Here is a 27,967-nt window from a genome sequence, read left to right as displayed (position 1 = left end):
GAGGAATTCTTCAATGTATTGATGAGGAAATGAGAGTTTGCCTTTCAAATATATGCCCAAACATTGAAGAAATCGCTGGGACACATCAGGCTTATGTTTCTCATAAACACAAGAATGAAAAAACACATTTGTGCTGGGTCCTGCCAAATTTACTAAATCTTACTAAGAATGTATCTATATATATAAAAAGATAACTTTTGTCTTTATTTTTTAACCCCTCTTTTTTACGAATTCTATAAAGCATAACAAAAAATGTAACATAAAATGTTTTTAAATGTCAGAATAAATTTAATTTTGCCATATTTATTTTGTTTACCATAAAAGCACGCTTGGACTTTATATTTTTTTCTTTAATATGTGACTTAATTATTATAACAATTTCTCAGAAATTTGTATATAGTGTGCCTACTATTATTTGTAGGATTTTAAATGAGCCCGACTCAAAGTTTGAGAACCACTGCTGTAACTATTTACAACTCCTGCCACCAATGTCTGGCAAGCAGTAGGCACTCTACCATTTGCTGAATGAATAATGAAAATATCTCTAACTTGATGAGGAAAGCAGAGGAACAAGATACAGAATTAAAGATGTTAACACACAAGTGAGCCAAATTAAAAGTAGTGTTAGTCTACTTTAGCTCTGATTTGGCCTACATTTTACCCCTATGGGAAAACTCACATGTGTGACTTGGACAAACTAAAAAGGTAAAACTTTGTCATTCATTGCTTACAAAGCTTTTGACAGGCCAAAAAAGATACTAGATCAAAGTTCATTTTGAAAGGGATATGAAGATGGGAATCAAATCTACCAAAGTGAATAAAACTTTAAGTCCAACTTCATCAGTGCTGCGTCACAGTACACGCAAGGGAAAAAGAAAACCAAAATCTGTCCTAGACAAAGGCCAATTTAAAAATAAGTACTACTGCTGCAAGAATGGGAAATTCTCAAAGTACAGACAGCTCCTGAACAGTGGAGTTCACCCATGCTTTTCACTCAGCTTCGTTTCTGGGTTCTGTGATTTAAAAAACAAACAAACAAACAAACAAGCAAAACATCTATACAGTCAAGCCCAGCCCTTGCATGAGTGCACAGTAGCAAATAGGGATGTCTTGATTCGTAGCCTTAGACGTAAATTGAAATATCCGAAGAAACACTACATATAAGTCAAAAGTCTTCTGCCAAAGGAATAAAGCTTTGCAAAGCAAGAGTTGTATTTCCAGAATAGTGCTTTGTGTGTAACCGCTTCCAAATCAAGTTCCATATTTTGAAATCTAGACACACACACACACACACATACACCCCCACCCCACGACGTCGAAGATGTCAAGTCTCTCCCACCTTTTCCAGCCTCAAGGATAAGGTGAAATTTATAGGCAACAGGCTGGGATGGGGAGTATGGTCTCTCTCCATTCTTTTCCAGGAGAACAAGACCCGATAAAACACAGCTAGCGCCACTCTCACTCACAACATGCACGCAAGGAATGAGTCTTCCCCTCCTCTCCCCTCCCTAAAAAAGCAAACGACGCGAAGATCAGCAACACCGAGGGCAGAACCGCCTAATGATAGCAGCCGGGGGCCGCCCGCCTCTCCCGGACGCTTGCCGGGCGGCGAGCACTGGGCGCAGGGCAGTCGGTCCCTTCCTCCCGGACAAGCGCGGCAGCCCCACACCGGGTCCAAGTTCCCCCGCAGCCCGGACCGGAGAGGAGGAGAGCCGCGGAGGAGCCCTGCGGCGCCGCTCCGGCCGCCTCCAGGGCGCCGCGCTGCCCCACACCCCAGCGACGCCCGCACTGGAGGCGGCTTGTCGGGACGCGGCGGGAGGGCGCGGAGCCAGACGGGCCAAAGTTACTCACTGGGAAGGCACGGCGGCCCAGGGGGCGCGCCGGTTCGCGGCACCGCAGCCCAGCGCCAGTTCCTCTCTCCTTGACTCGTTCAAGGAGCAGGGAGCGAAGCGGCCTTCGCCTGGCCGGGAACCACCGCCGCCGCCGCCGCCGCCGCCGATTTCCTGGCAAGAAGCAAACTCTGGCTAAGACTTCAATTCGCAACCGCCCCTGCTGCTTTCCCGGGGGCAAGCGCCAGAGCCGAGACGCCCAACCCGACACGCAACTGGACCAATCGGCGGCAGAATAGGGAGGGGAGAGGGCGGGACAAACTGCAGGGCCACCTATCCGAGGGCTGAGGGGGCGGGTCAGGCCGGGACCGTCACTCCCGGGTTAGAGTGATTCCACTCCGCCCCGCGCCGCCTGCCCTCCCCCACCTGCTCTCTGCAGGGTTCTTCGGATTACCTCGGGGAAGACAAGCTGGAGAAGTGTGTCTGCTCACCCCGCCGACGGCCGCGAGGAGCATGGAACGGCGCGGGGAGGCATCGACTAGGGGAATCAGGGGAGAAAAGGTAGCACAGGAAAGCAGAAATGGAGGTGTGCTTGGCGAAAGGACAAGCAGGGCAGGGTGATAGCGACAGGGGTTGGCTGGGAGGAATAGGGCGAAGGAAGCAGGAGAACGAGGAAGGGAAGATATTAGCGAGGAATACCTGAAAGGACGGAGAGAGATGAGGTACGCAGTTAGCAGGGGACAGAGAGCAGGTCTGGGTAGAAAGGTTGCCGAGGCTTGGGCAGAGGAACCTGAGAACAAAGGTGAGAGGGAGGTTCTGCAGGTGAAGAGATTCAAGAAACCAAAAGGGTAAAAGGAAAAAGAAGTCCAAAGCGACGGAAGACGTACTTCAGGGGTAGAAAAGATCGTAGGAGAGAAAGGATGGGAGAGAAAAGTTTCCTTTAAACTCTCACTCTTCCCCCAAAGGATCAAGTCAAACGCTTGTCCTTTGACCCAGCTGAGATGTGCAAAGATCCTCAATAGACAAATATCGTCTTAAACCTACTCTGTTCTATTGTGAAATTCATCAAGGTGTATTTATCAACTATAGTTTAAGCCTGTTGTCCCATAACCCTCCCCCGCAAAGGCTGGGTGTTCTACGTGGGAGTAACAGAGTCCCCCAAAGTTCTAAGTAGCAAATCAAAAGAAAGCCGGATTTGGGCCCTAAGAAATAAGGTGAATTGGTGGAGGCAGGCCCCGCCCCTTTCGCCTACACCTAGGGTAAGGTGTTAAAGGGCTGAGCTTAGACGTCCACAGGTCCTACTCGGCCTGGGGGGGGGGGGGTGGCGGTGGACGAGGCTGACCCCACGAGTACGCGCTAGCTCTGCTAGCTGACTTGAACCAGGTGCACCGCTCCGGCCTAGCCCCGCCCTCCTCGCGTCGGGGCGGGTCTCCTGGGCGGAGACTCGAAGCCCCGCCCAGTGGATGGGCCCGGTGGCGCTGCTGAAGCCCCACCTCCCTTCTTCCGTCCTCCGCTCCTAGGGTTGGTGCTGTTAGCGCTTCCTTCCTTCCTTCCCGCTCGGCTCGCACGTTTCGCAACATGGGGCAGAGCCTCCTGTTCACCTGCACCGCCTGAGGATCCCGGAAGCAACCCCCGCGATGGAAGAAGACCAGGAACTGGAGAGGTAACGGCCGAGGCGGCGGGCGGGCGGGCAGAGGGAGCGGGCCGGGCCTGCCCCGGAGCCGGCGCCCGTGGAGGAGGGCGGGAAGAGCGGGCCGGGCCCTGCCCCGGAGCCGGTGGCCGAGGAGGGCCCGCGGCCGGCCGAGGCCTCAGCCCCCGCGGCACGGCCTGGCTGGGAGGGCAGGGGCCGAGAGAGAAACTGATGCTAAGGCGGGAGAGGGGACTCCGATTCGGAAAGGGCGGAGCAGACAGGATGTGTTTGAATAGAGACGCTCAGAACACTAGATAGCACGAGAAGAGGCTAGTTGTTAGAAAGCCCGAAACTGCCCATCCCCAGTCAGAACAGCAAGAGTAAATGCGTTAACAGATAAAGTCACGCCCCAGGCCACTGTCCCCAAGGGATGGTATTGGTGTATAGGCCTAAGCCCTGCACCCCCCCCCCCCCCCGGGCTGAGTTCTCTTTCTCCCTCCTGCTAGATTGATTCTTCTCAGACTTTACGTTCTAGTTTCCTTACCTCCTCCAAATGGAAGACATAGTTGGGCCTGCACGTTGATGATCTTTAGTCTCTAATCTTATAATAATGTTTATTTACGCCTTCCAACTCCCTTTTCATCCTCTAGCAGGCCCCCCTATTCTAATCCTAGCCTTTCTTGTGATTCTGTCAAAACGATATTTTAGCAAACATTTAAGTTTGTGTTTTAAGGAGAGACTCATCTGTGGCCGTGTAGATGGTCAGATGGAGAAATTGGAGGAAATAATTTTGGTATTTATTTATTTTTATTTTTTAATTGAATTTATTGGGGTGACACTGGTTAACAGAATTATAGGTTTCAGGTGCCCTATTCTGTAGAATATGTGGAGGTAGGAAAATGAGCTAATGCTAATAGTTCTATGTAGTTGGAGTGTGTTAATAATATTAATGTGTTATAGTAAATGAAAAAGAAGTAAATACAAAACCATATTCGGTATAATCTCATTTTTATAAAAAATGTGTGTAGAAAATTGTCTGGATTGAAGACCTCAATGGCTGAAGGCGAGAGGAAGACAGCCCTGGAAATGGTCCAGGCAGCTGGAACTGATAGACACTGTGTGACATTTGTTTTGCATGAGGAGGACCATACCCTAGGAAATTCTCTTCGTTACATGATCATGAAGAACCCGGAAGTGGAATTTTGTGGTTACACTACAACGCATCCTTCAGAGAGTAAAATTAATTTACGTATTCAGACTCGAGGTGCTCTTCCAGCTGTTGAGCCGTTTCAGAGAGGCCTGAGTGAGCTCATGAATGTCTGCCAACATGTGCTTGACAAGTTTGAGGCCAGCATAAAGGAATATAAGGACCAAAAAGCAAGAAGTGAATCCACATTCTAGTTTCTTGTGCACTCTACAGGGAGGAACATCTTCTAGGATATTCTCTTCGTGACCTTGCAAAACCCAGTAGAAGTTTGTAATTACAACGCAATCCGTCCTTCAGAAAGCTATTAACCCATCACAACTGTTGGAATCCCTATAAGAACTTTTGTATTCTTCTAATAAATTCCCTCTTTAAACTAATTTGAATGGTTTCTGTTCCTTGGTTCTCAAGGTTGACTGTTCAAGAGATTTTAGGAGTTGTTTTTTTTTTTTTAATTGAGCCAACATTGAACATGAGAAAAGCAGAGGCCTGGACAAGGACTTTTGTCAAGGGAGTTGAAAGAAATAATACATTATGACTGGTTGAGGAGAGGGAGATATGCAATAGAGCATGACCCCAGATTGGTTGGTGTTTTTAAAAAAGAAAAAAAGAAAAGTGGGAGTGGTGGGGGAGGACTTGGCTTCTTGCTACATGGTTTTTTGTAATTCATAAGAAAATTCATCTTTTTCTTTGATTGGTAGATTGGGCAAGGGTGGGAATTTTTGAAAGAATTGTGAGAATTCCGGTTTCACATGAAAATGTTAGGTATTACCAGGTTATATCTTTGTAGTATTTATAGGCTAGACACCAATTTACTGCTTTAATTTCAGGACACTAATAAAATATTTAGTCAGAAATGACCTAAGGTAGGCCAAGAGAGTTTTAATTATATTAGAAAAAGAGATGACTAGGATGACCAGATAACCTTTTCAGTCCTTAAGTAGGTATCTAAGTACAGCCCTGGGTTACATAAAAGAAGCAGTATTAGAAAGATAGTAAGGACAGGGTAAAAGAAAACTCCATGTGAGAAAATGATTTTTTCTTTTTTGAAAACTTAAGATGTTAGTGAATCACATCTAAGCTGCCCCATTTACCTTTTCAACCTTGTCTCTCCTAGCCATCCTACTCCAACTCGACTCCTAATATACCCTAAATATCTGTCAACCTTTGAATCTAAGTACCCCACACCCCAGTGCTCTATGTTTTGAGGTCTTTGTTTATGTTATTTCCTCTTCTTGGAGGACTCTTATGCCATGCTGGAGTGTAGATGAGGACTTCTATTTTAGACTCCCCATCCCAGTTTGAGTACTTGCCTGTGCTTTCCATTATACTCTTTAGTGGTTTTGGATTTATTGTTTGATTGTTGGTGCTTAACTACCATTATACTAAGTAGCAGTACAATGCCTGATAGGTAGTGGACCATCAGTAAATATTGGATGAATCCGTGTAGCTAGTTGTGTTGTATAGCCTTTTATTCATATCAGAGCTCTTTTTCTGGCCTGCTATGGAGCCTGCATTTTTAACATGCAGTCAACTTCTTTAGATAAATATAATCGTGTATTTATTGAACACCTGGCATATTCCAGGCCCTGGGATAGATACGCTAGTGGATGAAACACAGGTCTTGTTCTCATGGAACATACATTATAAAAGGAGTAAAAAAATTTTTTTAAATTTATTTTTATTTTTTTATTTTTATTTATTCATTTTAGAGAGGAGAGGGAGAGACAGAGAGAGAGAGAGAGAAGGGGGGAGGAGCTGGAAGCATCAACTCCCATATGTGCCTTGACACCAGGCAAGCCCAGGGTTTCGAACCGGTGACCTCAGTATTTCCAGGTCAACGCTTTATCCACTGTGCCACCACAGGTCAGGCCAAAATTTTTTAAAAGTATTTGTGAGAGAATATATATATGTATGTATATATATATGTGTATTTATATTAAAACATAAGAGGAGAATCTACTTCAGCTATGGAAGTCAGGGAAGATCTTTCAGAGGCTACAGAAGAGAAGGAAGCATCTGCAAAAAGGACAGAAAGCATTCTTAAGGAATAAAATGTGCAAAGGTCTGAAGCAGAAAACTGGTGGTTTGGGGAATTAAGTGCATTGAAAGAAGATTGATATATCTGTAGCATGGTAAGCAAGAGGGATAAGGGCCTATCCTAGGGGTCCCCAAACTTTTTACATGGGGCCAGTTCACTGTCCCTCAGACCGTTAGAGGGCCGCCACATACAGTGCTTCTCTCACTGACCACCAATGAAAGAGGTGCCCCTTCCGGAAGTGCAGTGGAGGGACCAGATAAATGGCCCCAGGGGGCCGCATGTGGCCCACAGGCCATAGTTTGGGGACACCTGGAGGGATTCAATGGGAAGAAGAGCGAGGGTGGCAAGGAGTTGGGTTTTAAGTACAATGGAACTGACATCTGAATACTTTGATTATAGTGTGGGGAAATTTTGTGTAGAGAGGTCAGAGTAGAAGAAGAAGCTAATGGTTGGTGTGGTCTAGAATGACAGTAAAGTAGTGATGGAGAAAAAATGGTGGATTTGACATACTTTTGAAACAAATTTTACAGAATTGATAGGCCTCAGGAATTGGACATGGAAAGTCAGGAAACAAAATGACTTCTCTCTAGGTTTTGGGCCAAATTACTGAAATGGGAAGCTTAAGAGGAGAAATAGATTGGGAAGTGTAGAAGGTGACTAAATTTAGAAGTTTCATTCTGAACATAGTAGATAGTAGGTAGGTGAGTTGGAAGTCATTGAAGAGATCGAATGAAACTAGGGATTAACTTAATGGGTTCTTGCCATTGAGGTGGTGTATCCATAAAAGCTTGACTGAGTCCTGGGTATGCTTAATGTTTAAAGTTTGGGTTAAAAAAGAGCACCAGTGAGTTAGTAGGAAGGTCTGTAGAAAGAGTTTTGGAAGTGAAGGCTCTTGGGGAAAATGATGTTGAATGAGTCGAACATGGGGATGGAAAAGTGCTGATTGGATTTAACAGGGAGGTTGTTGGGCAGTGCCTCAGAAGGCTAGACATTAACACTGATTGTACAGAAGAATGACTTCGTTTGGGTCTTCCATTGAAGAAAATATACTGCAGGACATTAGCTGAATATAAGTGGCAGCAGGGATGAGGAAAGATCAAAGTCATGAGACATGGATAGAGTATTTTCCTATGGTGACAGAGATTCTGGAAAACCAAAATCGATGTAAGGAAATTAGCCCTTGAAGTTGAAAGGAAGTCCTACAGGGATAAATGGGAAAGGATCAAATACTTAGTTGCCTTTTCTAAAATTTTGCTTGTGAGTAGTCCTATGGGGATGATAAATAAGATTATTTGCATGGACTTTTTTTTTTTTGTATTTTTCTGAAGCTGGAAACGTGGAGAGACAGTCAGACAGACTCCCGCATGCGCCCAACCGGGATCCACCCGGCCCGCCCACCAGGGGTGATGCTCTGCCCACCAGGGGGCGGTGCTCTGCCACTCTGGGGTGTCGCTCTGCCACGACCAGAGCCACTCTAGCGCCTGGGGTAAAGGCCAAGGAACCATCCCCAGCGCCCGGGCCATCTTTGCTCCAATGGAGCCTTGGCTCTGGAAGGGGAAGAGAGAGACAGAGAGGAAGGAGGGGGCGTGGGGGATGGAGAAGCAAATGGACGCTTCTCCTATGTGCCCTGGCCGGGAATCGAACCCGGGTCCCCCGCACGCCAGGCTGACGCTTTACCGCTGAGCCAACCGGCCAGGGCTGCATGGACTTTTAATACCTCTGAACCAAGACCTGTCAGCAGATGAAAGCAAAGTTTAATTAGTACACAAAGAGGTATGGAATGATGACAGAAAACTGAAGTGATTAATAACAGTATATGTGGTGACCACTTGTTGCATCTCATGGCTTTATTGCTCCTAAAAGGAGATACAGTCACTGATCATGTTGCATGCTGTGTTGAATCTGTTTAGGATTGTCATAAACTCACAGGTTCATACAGAACACTTGAAGGCAGATGAGTGAAAAGAAAAAACAGTAGGGCAGGTGAGATAATCAGGAATCAACTATATGTGGGAGGAATCTTGGCTTAAAGTTGGCAAGAGCCTGAGGGAAGGCTGAATTAGACCAAGAAAGGATGAGGGAGATATGAATAATATTTGTATAAATTGAAAATAACTTGATCAGTATCTCTGATTTGCTCTCTTTATAGCATTTCACTCTAAATGAATATTAATGATTTAAGATCTGAAATTCTGCTTAGCTATAAAGTACTATGCCTTTTAAGAAGCCAGTTATTAAATAAAATGATTATATATCAAAGGCTTTTAATACATAATAATTTGCTTACCTAACACTTTACATTTTCAAAGCACTTTATAATCTATAAATTGCATATAGTTGTAACATCTAAATGCTCTAGTTAGTTGGTATAACATAGGTGCCTACAAAATCTCTAGCGATACGGCCCTGGCTGGTTGCTCAGTGGTAGAGCGTCGGCCTGGCGTGCAGAAGTCCCGGTTCGATTCCCGGCCAGCGCCCATGTGCTTCTCCACCCCTCCCCCTCTCCTTCCTCTCTGTCTCTCTTTTCCCCTCCCGCAGCCGAGGCTCCACTGGAGCAAAGATGGCCCCGGCGCTGGGGATGGCTCCCCGGCCTCTGTCCCAGGCGCTAGAGTGGCTCTGGGTCGCAACTGAGCGACGCCCCGGAGGGGCAGAGCATCGCCCCTGGTGGGCAGAGCGTCGCCCCCTGGTGGGCGTGCCAGGTGGATCCCGGTTGGGCGCATGCAGGAGTCTGTCTCTCCCTGTTTCCTGCTTCAGAAAAATACAGGAAAAAAAAATCTCTAGCGATAAAAAGGTATCTATATAACAAGTACATATAGTACACTTCAACCCAAACTGTGTCTTGCATATCAGGAAATATGAAAGTTTATCAAGTTTTATGGCCCACCTTTCCACTTCCTTCTGATTTTCTTTCTTTTTTTTTTATAAATTTTTATTAATTTCAATGGGGTGACATCAATAAGTCAGGGCACATATGTTCAAAGAAAACATATCCAGGTTATCTTGTCATTCAATTATGTTGCATACCCATCACCTAAAGTCAGATTGTCCTCCGTCACCTTGTATCTAGTTTTCTTTGTGTCCCTCCCCTCCCTCTTCCCCTCTCCTCCCCCCCTAACCACCACACTCTTGTCCATGTCTCTTAGTTTTGTTTTTATGTCCCACTTATGTATGGAATCATGCAGTTCTTGATTTTTTTCTGATTTACTTATTTCACTCGTATAATGTTATCAAGATCCCACCATTTTGTTGTAAATGATCCAATGAAGCCATCATTTCTTATGGCTGAGTAGTATTCCATAGTGTATATGTGCCACATCTTCTTTATCCAGTCATCTATTGAAGGGCTTTTTGGTTGTTTCCATGTCTTGGCCACTGTGAACAATGCTGCAATGAACATGGGGCTACATGTGTCTTTATGTATCAATGTTTCTGAGTTTTTGGGGTATATACCCAGTAGAGGGATTGCTGGGTCATAAGGTAATTTTATTTTCAGTTTTTTGAGGAACCACCATACTTTCTTCCATAATGGTTGTACTACTTTACATTCCCACCAACAGTGAATGAGGGTTTCTTTTTCTCCACAGCCTCTTCAACATTTGCTATTACCTGTCTTGTTGATAATAGCTAATCTAACAGATGTGAGGTGGTATCTCATCATAGTTTTGATTTGCAGTTCTCTACTAACTAATGAAGATGAGCATCTTTTCATATATCTGTTGGCCATTTGTATTTCTTCCTGGGAGAAGTGTCTGTTCATGTCCTCTTCCCATTTTTTTATTGGGTTGTTTGTTTGTTGTTGAGTTTTATGAGTTCTTTGTATATGTTGGATATTAGGCCCTTATCTGAGCTGTCTGAAAATATCATTTCCCATATAGTTGGCTGTCTGTTTATTTTGTTGTCAGTTTCTCTTGCTGAGCAAAAACTTCTTAGTCTGATGTAGTCCCATAGTGGCTAGTCTCCAGATCATTACACAAAAGTCATCATTTTTGGTTAGCATAATTTTAGAGTCAAAGACAAATCTTTGTAATATTCCTCTATCTGAGCTTTTAAGAAGTTTATCCAAATCCACTCGTCTGCTTTCAAATACTTACAAAGATCTCAAATTTAGCCATTTTGAGCTCAAGGTTTTTTTTTTAAAGTTTATATTTATTGATTAAAGAGAAAGAATGAGGCAGGAATATTGATCTGTTCCTGTACATGCCCTGACTGGGATCAAACCGGCAACCTCTGCACTCCAGGACAACGTTCTAATCAATTGAGCTATCTGGCCAGGGCTTGAGCTCAAGATTTTAATCTTGGTTTTTCTTTTGCTATTTGAAACTTTATAAACTGTCCTACTGCCATTAATGTATGGTCTGTATTATTTTCCCCATATTGAAATTTCTTCCAATCCTACGTTATTGGATGTCTGTACAACAAATATGTACATAATAGTAGCACAGACCTGAGAAATTGTGGCAATGGGAGAATATAATATCAGTCTGTCCTAAAAATCCTCATCTAGTTTGAGAGAGAGAAGACAGTGGTACACATGAAAAAGAAAACAAATTGCGATTAAGTACCCTAATTTTCAGTGTAGAGTATTCTGTACTGAACACAGAAGGGAATCAGTGAGAGATACTATTAGTGAAGCAGTGATTGTTTCACAAGCACCCTTCTGCCAGCCACTGTGGTAGGCACCGGAGATAGCAAACAAGACAGGCATAGTCTCATGGTATATTGAAGTTTGCAGACTTGTTAAATAGTGTTCTAGGGTAAATGGTTTACTCTTTCTTAGTGTAAAGGAGCATTAAAAAGATTCTTGAGCTAGAGCATAACATGAGTTTTGTTTTTTTCACCCTGTGCTTGTGCAGAATGGGTGAATGGAAGGAAATATTGGGAGATGGCAGTGAGTTGGGCATTTGTAATGGTCCAGGTATAAATATCGTAAGGAGGCAAGAGTTGTAGGAATGGAGAAAAAAAAAGAATTAAAATAATGTGAAGATGGATTCTGTATAGGAGGAAAGGTTACAGAAGGGTTGAAAATTGCTCCATACCATGTCTTTGACTGCTTTGTTTTTCCACCACCTTCTCATGACCAAACCAGAATGGGGGATTTATCATCTCCTCCCCAACCTGTCCTTGCTAATGGGAACCACTGGATGCGACCACCTTACCTCCTTCCATCACGTATGTTAAACAAGGACTTGAATCCAGAGCTACAAAGGTGGAAATTGGAGATGTGGAGTCCGTCAGGGCTGTAAGCTGACCGGCTCTTACTGTTGCTCTCCTCAAAGAGAACATTTTATTCATTCATTTTTTCCATTAACGTTATTTGAGCACATACTGTATGCAGGCACATTTAGGGATACAGCAAGGAACAAGTAGTTTATTTTCTAATGGCAGAGGTAGAAGAGAAATGTATAAGTATGTAATGTAACTCAAGGTAGCGATATAATTGGGAAGTAAAAGAATGATGGGGTGAGAAGGTACTGAGAGACTGAGTAGTTAAGGAAGGCCTTTCTGAAGTTACCTTTTTAATTTTTAATTTATTTTATTTTTTGTATTTTTCTGAAGCTGGAAACGGGGAGGCAGTCAGACAGACTCCCACATGCACCCGACCGGGATCCACCCGGCACGCCCACCAGGGGGCGACGCTCGGCCCACCAGGGGGCGATGCTCTGCCCCTCCAGGGTGGCGCTTTGTCTCGACCAGAGCCACTCTAGCGCCTGGGGCAGAGGCCAAGGAGCCATCCCCAGCGCGCCTGGGCCATCTTTGCTCCAATGGAGCCTCGCTGCGGAAGGGAAGAGAGAGACAGAGAGGAAGGAGAGGGGGAGGGGTGGAGAAGCAGATGGGTGCTTCTCCTGTGTGCCTTGGCTAGGAATCGAACCCAGGACTCCTGCACACCAGGCCAATGCTCTACCACTGAGCCAACCAGCCAGGGCCCATTGTAGGAGTTTTGAATTGGCTTATATGTGTATGTATTCCAGGAGTTGACTTGATCTTAATGGGGCTGCTTTATTTAGGTATTTTTGAGAAAGTTCTATCTTAGAAGCAAAGTTGATGTGTTTGGGATCCTTTTCAGGCTAAATAACTGAGGCAGTATAGTGTAGGAGCTAAGGGGATGCACTATTAAAAACTTCCTGCGTGGGCCTGATCAGGTAGGTGGTGGTGCACTGGATAGAGTGTTGGACTGGGAAGCAGAGGACTCAGGTTCAAAACCCTGAGGAGTAAAGATTGAGTGAGGGCTCACCTGATTTGAGCACAGCTCACCAGCTTGAGCACAAGGTCACTGGTTGGAGCAAGGAGTCACTGGCTCTGCTGTGCCCCCCGCCCTGAAGGCACAGATGAGAAAGCAATCAATGAACAAGTAAGGTGCCGCAGGGAAGAACTGATGCTTCTCATCTCTCTCCCTTCCTGTCTGTCTGTCTGTCCGTCCCTTTCTGTCCCTCTCTCTGTTTCTATCTCTCTCACAAAACAAACAATAAAACAAAAGCATCCTGCTTGGGTTGTGGCTCTAGACCTGTTAGCTATATGTCCTTGGGCAAGCTGTTTGACCTCCTTGTTCCTCAGTTTCTTCATCAATAACGTTGGAATAATAATAATAATAATACCCTATAGGGGTGCTATAACTATTACTTTAGATAATATATTGAAAGTGCTTAGGATATTATCTGTTACATATAGTGTGCTCTTAATCAGTGTTAGCTATTGTTGTATCATTAATTGTGCCGAACAAGTTGTTTTTGTTCATTTCTTATAGGTGAAAACTTGAAAACAAAAAAACCTTAGTAACTAACCTGTTATTTGTTGTCTCCAGTAAGAAATGTTATCAGTATGTCAAGGCCATTGCTTTTAAGAAATATAGTTTAAAATAGCATTCCTATTAATAAGCTATAGATAAAAATCAAAGATAAATGGATGGTGTTTCTTCCCTTCTCAAAAAGAAATTAAGGTTCTGTTGGAACATTTATAATTATTCCCAAGCTTCAAGACAAAGGTTAAGCAAGAAGAAAAAGGAAGTTCTATGGCAGATGAATACTTGGTTTGATGCCAAAATATCTGAATTTGATAGGAAGCCAAGGTTCAAGCTAGGTCAGCTAAACGTAAAATTGCTTAAAGTGAAATATATTGCTGTTTTCTAATATATTGCTGTTATCTAATCATGCTAATCCTCAATAAATTTCATATTTTTTATGCAAGGCACTTAATATATGTCAAAAAGAAAAGCTGCCTCTTTGCTTTTCTAAGTATACCATGCTGACCTGGGTCAAAACTCAGAAAAATTGTACATACTGCCTAAATCCAGTACTATAAAAGGCCTCCAAGAGAAAAACTGCCAGGAACATCTAATCAGACCAGAGACTGAACCAATTGGCTTAAACAGTTTGGGTTTTGTTTATGTTTGACTGTTTTCTTTTTCAAAGGTGAAAGAGGCCTTCTTTCTAATGGCCTCTTTTCAAGATAGTACTGTGTAGAGGTGAACAGTAAGGACTCTTAAGAGTCAGAGGGCCCATCTCTGACACTTCTAACTTTTGAATGTGAGAGAGTGACTTAACTTTTATGAGCCTCAGTTTCCTTATCTGTAAAATTGGGCAAATATTAATACCTACTTTAAAGGGTTATTGTGAAACTAAGTAAAATAAAGCACTTAACACAATGCCTAGTACTGTTCATTTAAATGTGCCAATATTATCTATCACTATAAATGTTATATTGATTATTGTTTAAGCCAGTTAGTGGTGGTTGGAATAGAAGCCTCCATAGTAGTTGTTATGCTTCATTATCCATGGTAGTCTTCAAGACCAGCTTGCTCCAACTGTTTTCTGTTTTAGAGCTGTGCCCTTTACCTACATCTTCACATGGCCTGTCTCTTTCCAAGGTCATTTACTCAGACACTATCCTTTGACCACTGGGTTGGTTGAAAAAGCATTTCAGTTTCTGTGTGGCAGGAATCTGGTTGGAGCTTCACTGGATGATTGTGACTCAGTATCTCACAAGGCTGTAGTCAAGGTGTCAAATGGGCTGCAAGACTTGAGTGGGGAACATTTCACTTCCAAGCTCATTCACGTGGAACTGCCTCATGCCATGGCATGTGGCTTCCCCCACATCAAGCGATCCAGGAAAGAGAGCTAAAGATTGAAGCCACAGTCTCTTTATGTCCTAGTCTCAGAAGGACATCCCATTACTATTGCCATTTTCTGTTTTTCAGAAATGAGTCAGGTCCAGCCCACATGGCGGGTAGATTTTACAGAGGTGTGAATACCAGGAGGAAGGGATCCTTAGGACCATCTTGGAGGCTACCCCCAGAATTGCCTTCTCTAAAATAGCATGTGCATCTCCATACAAACCTCCCCACTTTTCTATCCCTGATCTTGCTTTACTCCTTTATGGTATGTATTCTATGTCTGTTGTCTGGCTCCATGTAAAAATAGGCTCTCTAATGGCAAGAGGTTTGTCCTTGTTTGCCTATATATCCTTAGCACTTAAAACTGCCAGGTGCAGAGCAGGTTTTATTACTATTTGTTCAGTGAATGAATTAATGCATGAATGATTGAATGTCATTGTTGATGTAACTGCCACAACAGGAAGGACAGACTGCAGAGAAGGACTGATTTCTGATGACATTAGTTTGTACACTGATCAGATGCAATTTACATAATCAGCCACCACAGTAACAAGCTTTGAGAGGAAAAAAAAATCTTGAGTGAGGCAAAGAAGCAGGCCTCTCCCGTGGCTTCCCTGGGAGGAAGAGCTGAGGTGGTAAGCATCGCAGAACCTCAATAAAGGTGTTATTCTTTAGACTCTATTTCATTTAAGTCTTCTCTTGATCCCCAAGAGCCTTTGATACAGCCATCCCTGCCACCTTTATCCGTTTGTTACCTTTGCTCCTATTACTCTAATATAAAAGAAAGCTTATCTCCCACTTGAAGTTGAAAAGAGGACTTTTTTGTTTTGCAGCAGCAGCAATATGAAATAATGATACTGATTATCCTTGAGACCAGGTCCCCACAGAATTCCATGGGACAAAGTTTGTAGGGTTATTATTTTGGATACCATGAGGTGAATTGCAAAGGATTTGGCTCTTAAGATTTGCTGTTTTGTAATGCCAAATAATAGATTCATTTCCTGACCAGCTGTCTGATCAATTAATGCTATTTATTACAAGTAGCATTGCTTTGGAAAAATATAGAATACAGGGCAGGACAAAGGTAGGTTTACAGTTCATATGGAAAATAATACAGTAATGATTAAAAATACAAGAATAAACTGTTTCAAGCACTCACAACCGTAAACCTACTTTTTTCCCTGCATATGTATTGCTTTTCTCAGCAGCCGTTTTGTAGTCTTGCCTGTGTCCCAGGAACTGGGCATGCAAAGATGAATCTCATTTGATTCCTGCCATCATAGTTTGCAATCAGGTTGGCCCTAAGAGCTGTGAATACAGATGTCATTTTTCTAGCTCTTCCACCTCGTTTAAAATTGTAGCCCCGCTCCCAACACCTTCATCATGTGTGTCTACAGCCCCTGGAACAATGCCCGACCCATAGTAGATGCTCAGAAAATACTTTTCAATGAATGAATCTTTTTTTTTTCTTTTCTTTTTCTTTTTTCTTTTTTTTTTTTTTTTTTTTTTTTTTTAGTATCCTGAGCTGAATTTGAATTTGAAAGTCTAAAATAACTATTTGATAAGCTTTGGAGTAGAAAACCACAAATTTGTGGTTGTATGTCTTTAGCTCCATAATCTGTCACATATAAATTGCAACAGGCTGAGACTGTCAGGGAGGAGACAGACAGGTGTTCATTTAGGCTCAAGGAAGTCATGACCAGAGCTAGCAGAGTGCCAACGGAGTATCCTACATGGTGGGAGCCTAACAGACCATACAGTTGTATCTGTTAGGTGTTCCGTGAGTTCAGAGACATCACCTGAGCTAAGAACAGTTGGGCATGTTATATGTACACATATAAGCAGGACTTTGGATCTGGAAAGCCAGATTTGGCTGTAAGTGAATATACCTCACGTTAGTGAGAACCACCTCCCCCCAAGGCAGCCACAGTTGGTTTTGTGGGCAACTGCTCTACTTTTTTTTTTTTTAATTTTTTTTTTTTTTTTACAGAGACAGAGAGTGAGTCAGAGAGAGGGATAGACAGGGACAGACAGACAGGAACGGAGAGAGATGAGAAGTATTAATCATTAGTTTTTCATTGCACGTTGCAACACCTTAGTTGTTCACCGATTGCTTTCTCATATATGCCTTGACCATGGGCGGGCCTTCAGCAGACCGAGTAGCCCCTTGCTGGAGCCAGCAACCTTGGGTTCAAGCTGGTGGGCTTTTTGCTCAAACCAGATGAGCCCGTGCTCAAGCTGGAGACCTCGGAGTCTCAAACCTGGGTCCTCTGCATCCCAGTTTGACGCTTTATCCACTGCGCCACCGCCTGGTCAGGCGAACTGCTCTACTTTATACCTCCTACATGGTTTCAGATTTGGGGGATTCACAGGTCAGTAATATTTCAAAAATTAAAATCTCTAATAGGGTGAACTGATGTATGCTTGCTTAGGTTTTCTTTTGCCTTTGAAAATGGACTTTCCCTAGCTTTGGTAGAAAATTGTTAGAGCCTGACCAGTGGTGGCACAGTGAATAAAGCATCGACCTGGAATACTGAGATCCCTGATTCGAAATCCTGAGTTGCTGGCTTGAGCACAGGTTTACCAGCTTGAGTGCGGGGTTGCTGGCTTGAGCAAGGGGTCACTGGCTCAGCTTGAACCCCACCCCCCTATGAAGGCATGTATGAGAAGCCATCAATGAATACTGAAGTGAAGCAACTATGAGTTGATACTTCTCATCTTTCTTCCTTCCTGTGTGTTTCTCCCTCTTTCTAAAATCAACAAAAATTTAAAATTTTTTAGAATAAAGAAAATTGTCAGAAATCTCAGCTTTATGTGGCCTGATAGAAGAAGGCCTCCAGTATGTTTTCCACCAGCACCACCACCACCACCACTACTATCATGCAGTCTAACACTGTTTGCCTGGAGATAGCACAGATCTCACAGGCTATAGGCTCAGTCCCACAGGATCACTCCCCAGTCCCTAACTCTTAAGAAGCTAATTTCAAGTTCAGGTTATTACCTGTGCTTCTGACAAACTGGCTATAAATCGGAGGTTCCCATGACCTCCTCTTCAGTTCAATTAAAGGATACAGATGAACAGCCAGATGAAGTGGTACATTAGGCAAGGTAGTGTAGGACAGGGAGTAGAGTTTTGTGCCCTCTTTTCCTGAATTTCCCTGTGTTCACCTGTGGAAACTTTTTGAACCCATCCTTTGGGGTGTTTAAGGAGACTTCATCCATTGCAGGGATGTGATTGACTAAGTCGTTGACCATTTATGACTAAGCCCATCCCTGCAGGAAAGTTTCAACCCTCCAATCACCTGGTGGGTTCTTCTGGCAAATAGTTTCCATAGTTAGGTTGCCTGTGGGCTTCTATTAACATAAAAAAAGGCACCTTTATTGCTCTAATCAATTTCTTCCAGTTTTTCTTTGATCCTCCTGAACATTTAGTCTACAACTCTTAATTTCTCTTTGCTGTCTGGTAAATTATATGGGATGTCAGGATGAATTTTAGTTTGTTTTTTTTTTCTCTCTTTTTTAATTTATTTTTTTATTTTTCTGAAGCTGGAAACAGAGAGAGACAGTCAGACAGACTCCCGCATGTGCCCGACCGGGATCCACCCGGCACGCCCACCAGGGGCCAGGCTCTGCGGAGACCAGAGCCACTCTAGCGCCTGGGGCAGAGGCCAAGGAGCCATCCCCAGTGCCCCGGCCATCTTTGCTCCAATGTAGCCTTGGCTGCGGGAGAGGAAGAGAGAGACAGAGAGGAGGGGGGGGGGGGTGGAGAAGCAAATGGGCGCTTCTCCTATGTGCCCTGGCCAGGAATCGAACCCGGGTCCCCTGCACGCCAGGCTGACGCTCTACCGCTGAGCCAACCGGCCAGGGCCGAATTTTAGTTTTTTATAAAAAACTTTTATTGAGGTATGATTGATATCAGAATGAATTTTAATTGGAACTCAGATTTCAAGGTAAGGATTATACATTGTTGTGATTCCTCACCTAAAGTTATTTCAGACCCTAGTTTGGTAGCTTACTCTGTCCTGAATACTTAAACATAAATCTTGGTGCTTGAAATACTTCATGGGGGTTGAAATACTTCATGGGGGTTTTATTCAAAAGTGATTATTAATATAAAATTGAGAATATAAGCATCAGTTATCATCTCATTCCCTGAAGTTGAATAAAGAGTACAATCATAGTGTTCTTTGTCAAAATGAATTAGTTGGATTATGTTCTGCATCAGACTTTGTAATTTAAGCTTTCCCAACTTGGTTCTAGAGGTTTTGTCCTGTTTTTTGTTTGTTTACATGGTGTTGGTCAAATAAGTTTGTAAATATGATATATAGGTTTGCTCGCTTACAGTTTGCATTGGGCGTGGGGGACAGGCTGTAAGCAGGCAGGTCCTTATAGCCCTAGGCTTAGTTTTAAGACTAAGCTTTTCCCCACACCCTTGACTGATTGCATGGTGTGGGGTGGTACACTCTCATGAGGAATCCCATTATGCCTCAGACAAGTGACTTTGTATTAGAGACTTCCTTGTTTGTATATTGGATTAAAGGTTTTGATTTCTACACTATAAAGTGGGGCAGACCGGAGCTTGCTCTCTTGGTTCCTGAGATTAGCATTAGAGGAGAGAGCAGAGAAAGGCCACGTGGAGGAGAGGAGAAGCAGCCAAGATGGCGGAGTGCTGAAGGAGAAGCCAGTTTGTGCAGAGAGAAGGCGATAGGGAACAGAGGTGAATAAGGCTGGTGAGGTAGAAACCTTTGATTCTAGGAAACTCGGATGAGTCAGTGGCTTTGGGAGCCCTGAATGGAAAGGGAAGTATTTTCCCACTGTGTGTATTTCTTGCCTGCTGGGTACAAGCTAGGATAAAGATGATGGCCCACCAGTTCTTGGCTTCGTTGTTTCATTGCCATCTGTCCAAATCCAATGTGAACCTGCACAGGCCAGGCGGCTGTGTTGGTGGCCGTAGATACTGGCCATACACATAGCAAAGACTGCACTCTGTCCCTAAGTAGATGGGAAAAATTGGAGATTCTAGGGCCTTATGATTAGAAACTCTTCTGCCAAAAATGTCTGTCGTTAGAAGTGTCAGCCTACAGGTGTGTTACTGCCTGCTGCCCAGACTTGTAGCAAACAAGCCAAGAGTTCCCTATTTTCCTGTTCTAGTAAGTTGGTCCCCATCTGAGAGTGTGGTGCTTCAGAACAAGCTAGGACATGAGGAAGACAACTGGGCTTATTCTTAGCCCAAGCAGACAGCTTAACAGACACGTAGCCATGACTGTAAAGTAAGAAGACTGATTTACCTAGCCAAGTGGAAAACAGTTAAATCCTGCTTCAATGTAGTTAGTGTCTTTCCCATTTATAGAAAAGGAAACTGAGGTTTGCAGAAGTTAAGTAACCAGCTTAAGGTTATACAGCTTATAAGAAGATACAGGCACACAGGAGAAGCACTCATTTGCTTCTCCACCCCTCCCCCTCTCCTTCCTCTCTGTCTCTCTCTTCCCCTCCCGAAGCCGAGGCTCCATTGGAGCAAAGATGGCCCGGGCGCTGGGGATGGCTCCTTGGCCTCTGCCCCAGGCGCTAGAGTGGCTCTGGTCTGGTCACAACAGAGCGACCCCCTGGAGGGGCAGAGCATCGCCCCCTGGTGGGCAGAGCATCGCCCCTGGTGGGCGTGCCAGGTGGATCCCGGCCGGGTGCATGTGGGAGTCTGTCTGACTGTCTCTTCCCATTTCCAGCTTCAGAAAAAAAATAAATAAATAAGATACAAACCCAAGAATACCTGACTCCTTAGGCTCAGCTTTTAATGTCCTCGATGTTGCTTATGTTACCTCCCTCAGGTACATATGAAGATACTAAAGTTTGCCAGATACATGCTCTAAAGAATTCAGTTTGAGAGACTGTAAGGCCAGTGGCCACCACCATGGCCATGCAGGTTCCATTGAATTCAGGCAGATGGTAAAGGAACTGTGGAACCAGAAAGTGGTGGACCATTCTATTATATTTATTAAAGTCTCATAACAGTGTATGAGCAAACAGTTTGGGATGACCGCTTCCCTCTTTCTCTCCAGACTCACCCAGACTCACAGGCCCCCACAAGTAAAACAGCACTCCCCAGCCAAACAGGCTGGCCAAAATCAGAGCTCCCAAACCCCTCAGCACTCTTCCAGCAAAAGCAGCCGGGCGGGCGGAAATCTCAGGGCTTTCAAACCCTGGCTCCTGCTCTCTCAGCACCAACCGACCTGAGCAGTCTCTCTTTTTCTCTGGACTCTTCAAAACAGAAACAAATAGCAAACAATCGCCCCTCCCCACAGGTAGTGGCAGGCAGTCCACATTTTGCAATCTGCCGCCCTGAGGGCAAGCACCCGCAGACTTCCATAGGCTATACACACACCTAGTAGTGCTGCTCCAATACAAGCAAACAAACCTAAAAGCACTTGTTACAAACTTATTTGCCCAACAGAGACCAAACAGTTGAACAGTAATTAATCCTGTTTATTTTTAAGTTCAGGTTGAAAAAAGTCAGTGAGAGAATATCTGGTTAAGAACCCAGATATGGGTTTACTAATACTTGGTTTATAAAAATATCATTTTCCATATTAGTAAACTCTTGGCATTGCTTTTAGAAACATTAATTTTGACTTTTTATTCTACTGTATATTGTACCAAAGCTGCACTTGATCATCTTCAAAATGTATCTTCATGGATAGAATAAAACAAGGGCCAATGTTAGCTAAAAGCACTCTGGATGTGGAGTCAGAGGTTAGTTAGCATCAGGTGTACTGAGCTTACTGGTTGACCTTAGGCAAGTCAGCCTCCCTAAGCTTTAAGTTGGCTAACAAATAAAAGGGGACAGTAATTTCAAGAATTCTTATAAGGGTCAGTGCTAAGGGAGAATTGTGAATTTAGGGATTTGCTATTTCAAATCAGTTGTAAAAGTATGGTCCCAAACATTTGTATTAATGCATACCCTTTTTGTAAGCATAAGAGTATGTAAGACCTTGGGAGTGAACCCATTTATGCTCTTTGGTTAATCAGCGTGATCTGCCTCTCAGAATTTCCCCTGCAGTTGGGGACCCATTCCATCCATTCCATTTTAACACAGTCTCAGTTCTTCATTAGCATTGGCCCAGCCAGTCCAACTGCCACTGCAAGCATGGGTTGTGTGTCAGTGGTAAATGAGGTGGTTAATGTATGCAGCAACTTAAAGCCTAACAGTAATAAAGGGACAGAAGATTGTGTTTGTTTTTTTGATATGTTATGAAATGAATTGTGAAACATTTGCTCCAGAACATGCTTTCTTATTTTCCTTCTTGGTTATAGTGTATCACAGGTAAGTAATTTATAAGTCTGAATAGTAAAGTCTACTTCAGAGTTTGCTGGTTCTGGACTGTGTTACATCTGGTTTCTGGTACCCAGATCACCAGTTGTGTTACTCTCTGTGAGTTCTTTCTTTTGATGTGTTGTTTGTATGGTGCGATATACCTTGAATGGTTGTATTAACCAATAAATGATATTTCCCATGCTTTGAGCTTTTCTCCTGTAGTGGGTAGTCCCACGTGCTGGTTCCTTCCCTTCCATAACCTCTGCAGCCTTTCTAGTGGTCCCTACCGGTCTACTGAATTTAGAATCTGCAAGAATGTGTTTGCATTGCACCCGAGCTCTGAACTTCTCTGCCCACTACCAGGGAAGCATCTTTGGGATCTGTACAAGTAAATGAAAAACCTTATTTGTACAGTTTTGCAGTTTTGGCTGACTTGTCCAGTGACCCATGTAAGGTTAGTACTTTGAACTTTTGTAAATGTTTTCTCAAAAGGACAGTACTCCCAAAGTTTAGTTTTGTTTGTGTATTTAACTGCTTCCATTAACTTTTACTTTATAAAAATAGTTTTCTTTTTTTTTCCTCAAAAAACTTGTATGTCTATTAACTAAAATTTTTTTTAATTGTAAAATCTGGTTGACATTGCTTTCTGCTACTTAAATTCATTGTTAATGAATTAGCACCTGAAAAACAACTTGAAACTTGACACTGGAATGTTTAGAGTAAAGAACTTACTGATTGGGTTCAATAAATTATTTCCTCTAGCTGATTCTTTTACTTTTTTTTTTTTTGACAGAGACAGAGAATCAGAGAGAGGAACAGATACGGACAGACAGACAGGAAGGGAGAGAGATGAGAAGCATCAATTCTTCATTGCAGCACCTTAGTTGTTCATCGATTGCTTTCTCATATGTACCTTGATGGGGGGCGTGGCTACAGCAGACCGAGTAACCTCTTTCTTAAGCCAGCGACCTTTGGCTTCAAGCCAGAGACAGTGGGGTCATGTCTATGATCCCACTCTCAAGCCAGCAACCCTGCGCTCAAGCTGTCTGAGCCCACGCTCAAGCCAGTGACCTTGGGGTTTCAAACATGGGTCCTCCATGTCCAGTTTGATGCTCTATCCACTGTGCCACCACCTGGTCAGACTATAGTTCTTTTTTTTTTTTTTTTTTTTTTTTTCTGAAGCTGGAAACGGGGAGAGACAGTCAGACAGACTCCCGCATGCGCCTGACCGGGATCCACCCGGCATGCCCACCAGGGGGCGACGCTCTGCCCCTCCGGGGCGTCGCTCTGTTGCGACCAGAGCCACTCCAGCACCTGGGGCAGAGGCCAAGAAGCCATCCCCAGCGCCCGGGCCATCTTTGCTCCAATGGAGCCTCGGCTGCGGGAGGGGAAGAGAGAGACAGAGAGGAAGGAGAGGGGGAGGGGTGGAGAAGCACATGGGCGCTTCTCCTGTGTGCCCTGGCCGGGAATCGAACCCGGGACTTCTGTATGCCAGGCTGACGCTCTACCACTGAGCCAACCAGCCAGAGCCGACTATAGTTGATTCTTATACTTAATTACTGATGTAGGAAATACTGTCTGTGTGTAGATATACTATTTTACCAGAAACTCTACTTGCCAGTTTTGTAGAGGAAACTATCTCTCAAAGTACTCTTTAATATCTAGAGTGCAAAAGACGGAAAACACCTGGCGGTCTAGACGGGCCCAGGGCTGGCTCTCCATCTCTTGCTTCCTGAGGGCAGACTCTGCCTTGGCACCAAAAAGCCCCAGGCTAGTCATTGAAGCTGTGCTGGTCACTATGTAATTAATGCTCTCCCTTCTGCCCATCTCATTGCGTATTGCTGGACTCCTGAAAATTAGAAGTATCAATACGTTTTCTTCATGAGTTAAAAATTGCTTAATTCAGTTAATGACAGGTAAATTACTTATCTTAAAATAGTACTTTAAAGACACTAGTTTCCATTTGTGTTTTAAAATGAAAACTTTTGGGGGGGGAGAGAGAGACTGGCGGGGAGATAGATGAGAAGCATCAATTCATCATTATGGCACTTTAGTTGTTCATTGAGTGCTTTTCACGTGTGCCTTGACCAGGGTAGGGTGCTCTAGCCGAGCCAATGACCCTGTGCTCAAGCTGGTGACCTTGGGGTTTTGAACTTGGGACCTGATCATCCCAGGTTGATGCTCTATCCACTGCGCCACCACCAGTCAAGCTAAAATGAAAACTTTTTAAAAAGCTTGAATTGATTAGGAAGTCCTACCCATTCTGGAACTTTTTATCTTCATTTTTTCCATTTATTGACTCTATCCTCATTTTTTCATTGACTCTTCGTCTAAGTATGTTTTATAATCATTTGGTGAATTAGGCACAGATCTACAAGAAGTGGACAGCTTGTCTTTTAGCAGAGTACTGTAGCCTTGACTCAACTGAAGGAAATAGCTTTAGCAGGCTGACCGGACTTTTGCTGAATAGTAGGCCATTCTTGGGCCTGAGATCCGAGGACTCTAAAGCATTGTTTAGGGCATTCTGCAGAGAATTGCAGATCATTTATATGAAATAAACCTCTTTAGGATTAAGAGAGTGATTTACATACCATGCTTTCCATGAGATGGTTTTTCTGGTATGTGGTGTGTTTATCAAAAGACAATGTGGCAAACTTCAACCCTCATTAAAGAAAAGTATAGATGCAAACTTTAGTATTGTAGTTTCCCTTTATACAATTATGGGTCTTTTTTTCCTTTTTGCATAGTTGTTTGGTGAGAGTTTGAATTTTATTTTATATTTCTGTCATATTTTCCAATCCTTTACTCAATTCAAGTAGCTGCCATGTTAGCTTTGCTCTAATATTGGTTCCCTTTCATACCCATCTTTTTATACTTTTAAACCCCCTTTTTTTTTGCAGTTTTCTTTTCATCAATTTTGTTCTTCAAAATATCTGTTCTTTTAAGGACATCACAAAATGCTTCCATTGAGTAAAAAGTTTAATAATAATTATTTTGACTATATTTTTGAGATTTCTCCCAATGAATATTTCGGTATATATTATTTGTTATATTTATTAAATATACATATATTTAAATTTAGCAATTGACCTAGCAAACAGATATACTGTTCCTGGCATGGTGTGTGATTCATGGGCTTTTCTGTTCAGAGTTTACTATTTTAAAGTTAATTCTTTACCATGCTCATTTTACCTGTATAACGTTGTTTTAGTATAGTAAGAGATGCTTTTGTTCACAACATAAAATTTACCATGGCATCCATAATGAGGTCTAATAATATGAACTGAAATGAACCATTATATTTTCTGTGTGGCTCCTTATTCAAGATTTAAGCATAAATGTAAAAATACTTTGAACATGAGACCATTTCATTATGATGCCTTTCCTACCATGACATGTCTTGTGAACTGAGAAATAAGGTTTTCCTTTAAGAGCTAAAGTAGTAAGAATCAGCCCATATATTAACTACTAACTGAAGAGCTCATCTTTCTGTAGGAAGAGCCCACCTTCACAGGTCTCCTAGAAAAGGGTAGCTATGAACATTTGAGAATGTCAAAGTCTAGGTGAAGGATCGATAGCGTCATCATCATTGATTGTAGTCGAAGGGGTAACTAAGATCCTTGGCCCTCCCTGGGTTCACATCACAGCCCCATCACTTACTGGCTGTTGTTGCCTTGGTAAGTTCCTTAACTTTCCCATATTTTCTTCTTATCTCTTTATGAAATAATACATAGAGGATTTGTGAGAATTAAGTGAAGAAACATGGTACATGCACTGTTGCCATTCTTTTTTTTTTTTTTTTTTTTTACTGTTGCCATTCTTATTTTTCATCATATCCCTAGTGGTGCATATTGATATTCAAAGGAGAATTTCCTTGAACCTGGGCAAAAAAGCCAGCCCGCATATATATAAAAACGAATGGATTCATCTGTCACTGGGGATCTGACACTCAGTTCAATTCATAACCCAGGAGACACCCTCCTTGTGTTCTGCAGTCTTGAATGAAAGGAAACTTGAATATGTAGGGATTGGTGGGTTGTACCACTGTTACTTTGGAGTGCATACTGTTTTAGAGTACAAGAAGAATTTGAGTTGCAGTAGTGTTTAGAATAGACACATTAACTTGTCAAAACCATCTTGGCATGAATGCAATAGATTGTAGCATAAGAAGATGCTATTTCCACCTGACCTGAGTTGGCGCACTGGATAAAATGTTGACCTGGAATGCTGAAGTCGCTGGTTCAAAACTCTGGGCTTACCTGGTCAGGGCACATATGGGAGTTGATGGTTCCTGTTCTTCCCCCTTCTCTCTCTCTCTTCTCTCTAAAATGAATAAATAAAGCCATTTTAAAATTAAAAAAAGAAAATACTATTTTCTGGTAGTGCTGAGCTTCCATTTTCTTGTCTTGGGATTTCAGTTCATGGTTCTGGAGGTTCTCATGACTTAGTACAGTATTAGGAAGAGTTATATTTGAAGGCTAACATTTGCAATGTTAAGTCATATTACTCATCTGTGTGTATATGTGTAGGTTTATATAGAACCAACAAGAAGTTTGATACTGATTCATTAATCATCTTATTGTTTTGCAGGGAAATTCTAGATTTTCAATTTTTTATATTTTAGGTAATTTATATTTTGACATACATTCCAATTTTGTCCACATTAAATATAATTACATTTTCTTTTTTAATAGTGTAGTTTAATTATAATTTATAGAACATAATTTATTTTAAAAATCTTGGTTATAACATTATTGGTGATTAGCTGAAATCAAGAAAATACATTTTGTAGAATATAATATGAATTATGTGTCTTTTTGACCATTTTTAATCTATTTTTTAATTTTTCCCCTCTGGCAGTTACCTTTCCAGTCTGAATTATGTGTTTTTATTTCTGTATTCATATCCAACTATTACCAACTAATTAATGAAATAATCAGTGTGTGCAATTAATTTTGTCATCTTTGATACTTTGCTGACTTTCAATCATTTAAAAAATCATAGCTTTACACATGTTTTTGCTGTATATTTGTCATGGTAGGAGTATATTTTATTTAATTCTTTTTAGTTTATTTTATAACTTTTTTTTTTTTTTTTACAGAGACAGAGAGAGAGTCAGAGAGAGGGATAGACAGACAGGAACGGAGAGAGATGAGAAGCATCAATCATCAGTTTTTCGTTGCAACACCTTAGTTGTTCATTGATTGCCCTCTCATATGTGCCCTGACTGTGGGGCTACCCCAGACTGAGTAACCCCTTGCTCAAGCCAGCGACCTTGTGTCCCAGCTGTTGAGCTTTGCTCAAACCAGATGAGCCGGGCTCAAGCTGGCGACCTCGGGGTCTTGCACCTAGGTCCTCCGCATTTCAGTCTGATGCTCTATCCACTGCGCCACCGCCCAGTCAGGCATAACTTTTAAATAGTTAAAACTATGGTGTGGGACTTAGTTTGCCTGAAAGAAAGGAGCAATTACATCCACGGATGTGACACACACGGGGAGATCAGTCAGGCTCGCAGAGCAGGGAAGGGCAGATCCCTGTCTAGTGAGTGGGTGTGGCTGCTTGCAGAACTGCTCAACAGAGGGACAGAGAGTGCAGCCTACACAGAGTTCTGCCATGTGTGCTGGGGGGCTTCAGTCAGGCTGGTTGTCTCAACCAACTGGGCTTCTGGACTAGCCAAGCTAGGGCCAAAATGTGGTCATCCCACAGGGCATACAAGGTCTGTCTGAGGCCTTGCGGAGACAGGCCAGCAGTCCCCACTCTGACATCTTCAGGTCTCTGGATTAGCATACTTGGCACTTGCATTTCAAAGCACAATCAGTATCTTCACTAGGAGATGGAGTTTAGAGAATG

The 27,967-nt window shown here is 42.9% G+C and overlaps 3 protein-coding genes across 3 annotated transcripts in view; 2 read left to right on the top strand and 1 right to left on the bottom strand.

Moving 5' to 3' along the window:
- The window catches only part of LNX2 (ligand of numb-protein X 2), a 72,638-nt gene extending 70,215 nt beyond the window's left edge, over positions 1 to 2,423 (bottom strand). The window contains exons 1-2 of the mRNA XM_066258963.1: positions 2,284 to 2,423; positions 1,852 to 2,003 (exon numbers count right to left, since the gene is read on the bottom strand). The gene's annotated coding sequence lies outside the window, so the exon portion shown is untranslated. The remainder of the gene's footprint in view (positions 1 to 1,851; positions 2,004 to 2,283) is intronic.
- A 930-nt stretch (positions 2,424 to 3,353) lies between these two features.
- POLR1D (RNA polymerase I and III subunit D) lies at positions 3,354 to 5,043 on the top strand. The gene is made up of 2 exons (XM_066258964.1): positions 3,354 to 3,492; positions 4,488 to 5,043. Exons 1-2 carry the CDS (start codon positions 3,467 to 3,469, stop codon positions 4,858 to 4,860), a joined length of 399 nt encoding a protein of 132 aa, XP_066115061.1. The 5' UTR covers positions 3,354 to 3,466; the 3' UTR covers positions 4,861 to 5,043.
- Positions 3,355 to 27,967, top strand: part of LOC136325117 (protein POLR1D) — a 50,765-nt gene continuing 26,152 nt past the window's right edge. The window contains exon 1 of the mRNA XM_066258965.1: positions 3,355 to 3,492. Coding sequence (XP_066115062.1) covers positions 3,467 to 3,492 — 26 coding nt within the window. The 5' untranslated portion in view covers positions 3,355 to 3,466. The remainder of the gene's footprint in view (positions 3,493 to 27,967) is intronic.

This window comes from Saccopteryx bilineata, chromosome 2, assembly GCF_036850765.1.
Source record: "Saccopteryx bilineata isolate mSacBil1 chromosome 2, mSacBil1_pri_phased_curated, whole genome shotgun sequence".
Taxonomy (NCBI): Eukaryota; Metazoa; Chordata; class Mammalia; order Chiroptera; family Emballonuridae; genus Saccopteryx; species Saccopteryx bilineata.
The sequence above is the reverse complement of the archived record's forward strand: the minus strand, read 5'-3'. Positions and strand labels throughout refer to the sequence as shown.

What these genes read in the sequence shown, in the direction of transcription:
- POLR1D (XM_066258964.1), top strand. Translation starts at nt 3,467, where the DNA reads ATGGAAGAAGACCAGGAACTGGAGAG. An exon ending in GAAGACCAGGAACTGGAGAG is followed by an intron (nt 3,493 to 4,487) that starts GTAACGGCCGAG and finishes AAATGTGTGTAG; the next exon opens with AAAATTGTCTGGATTGAAGA.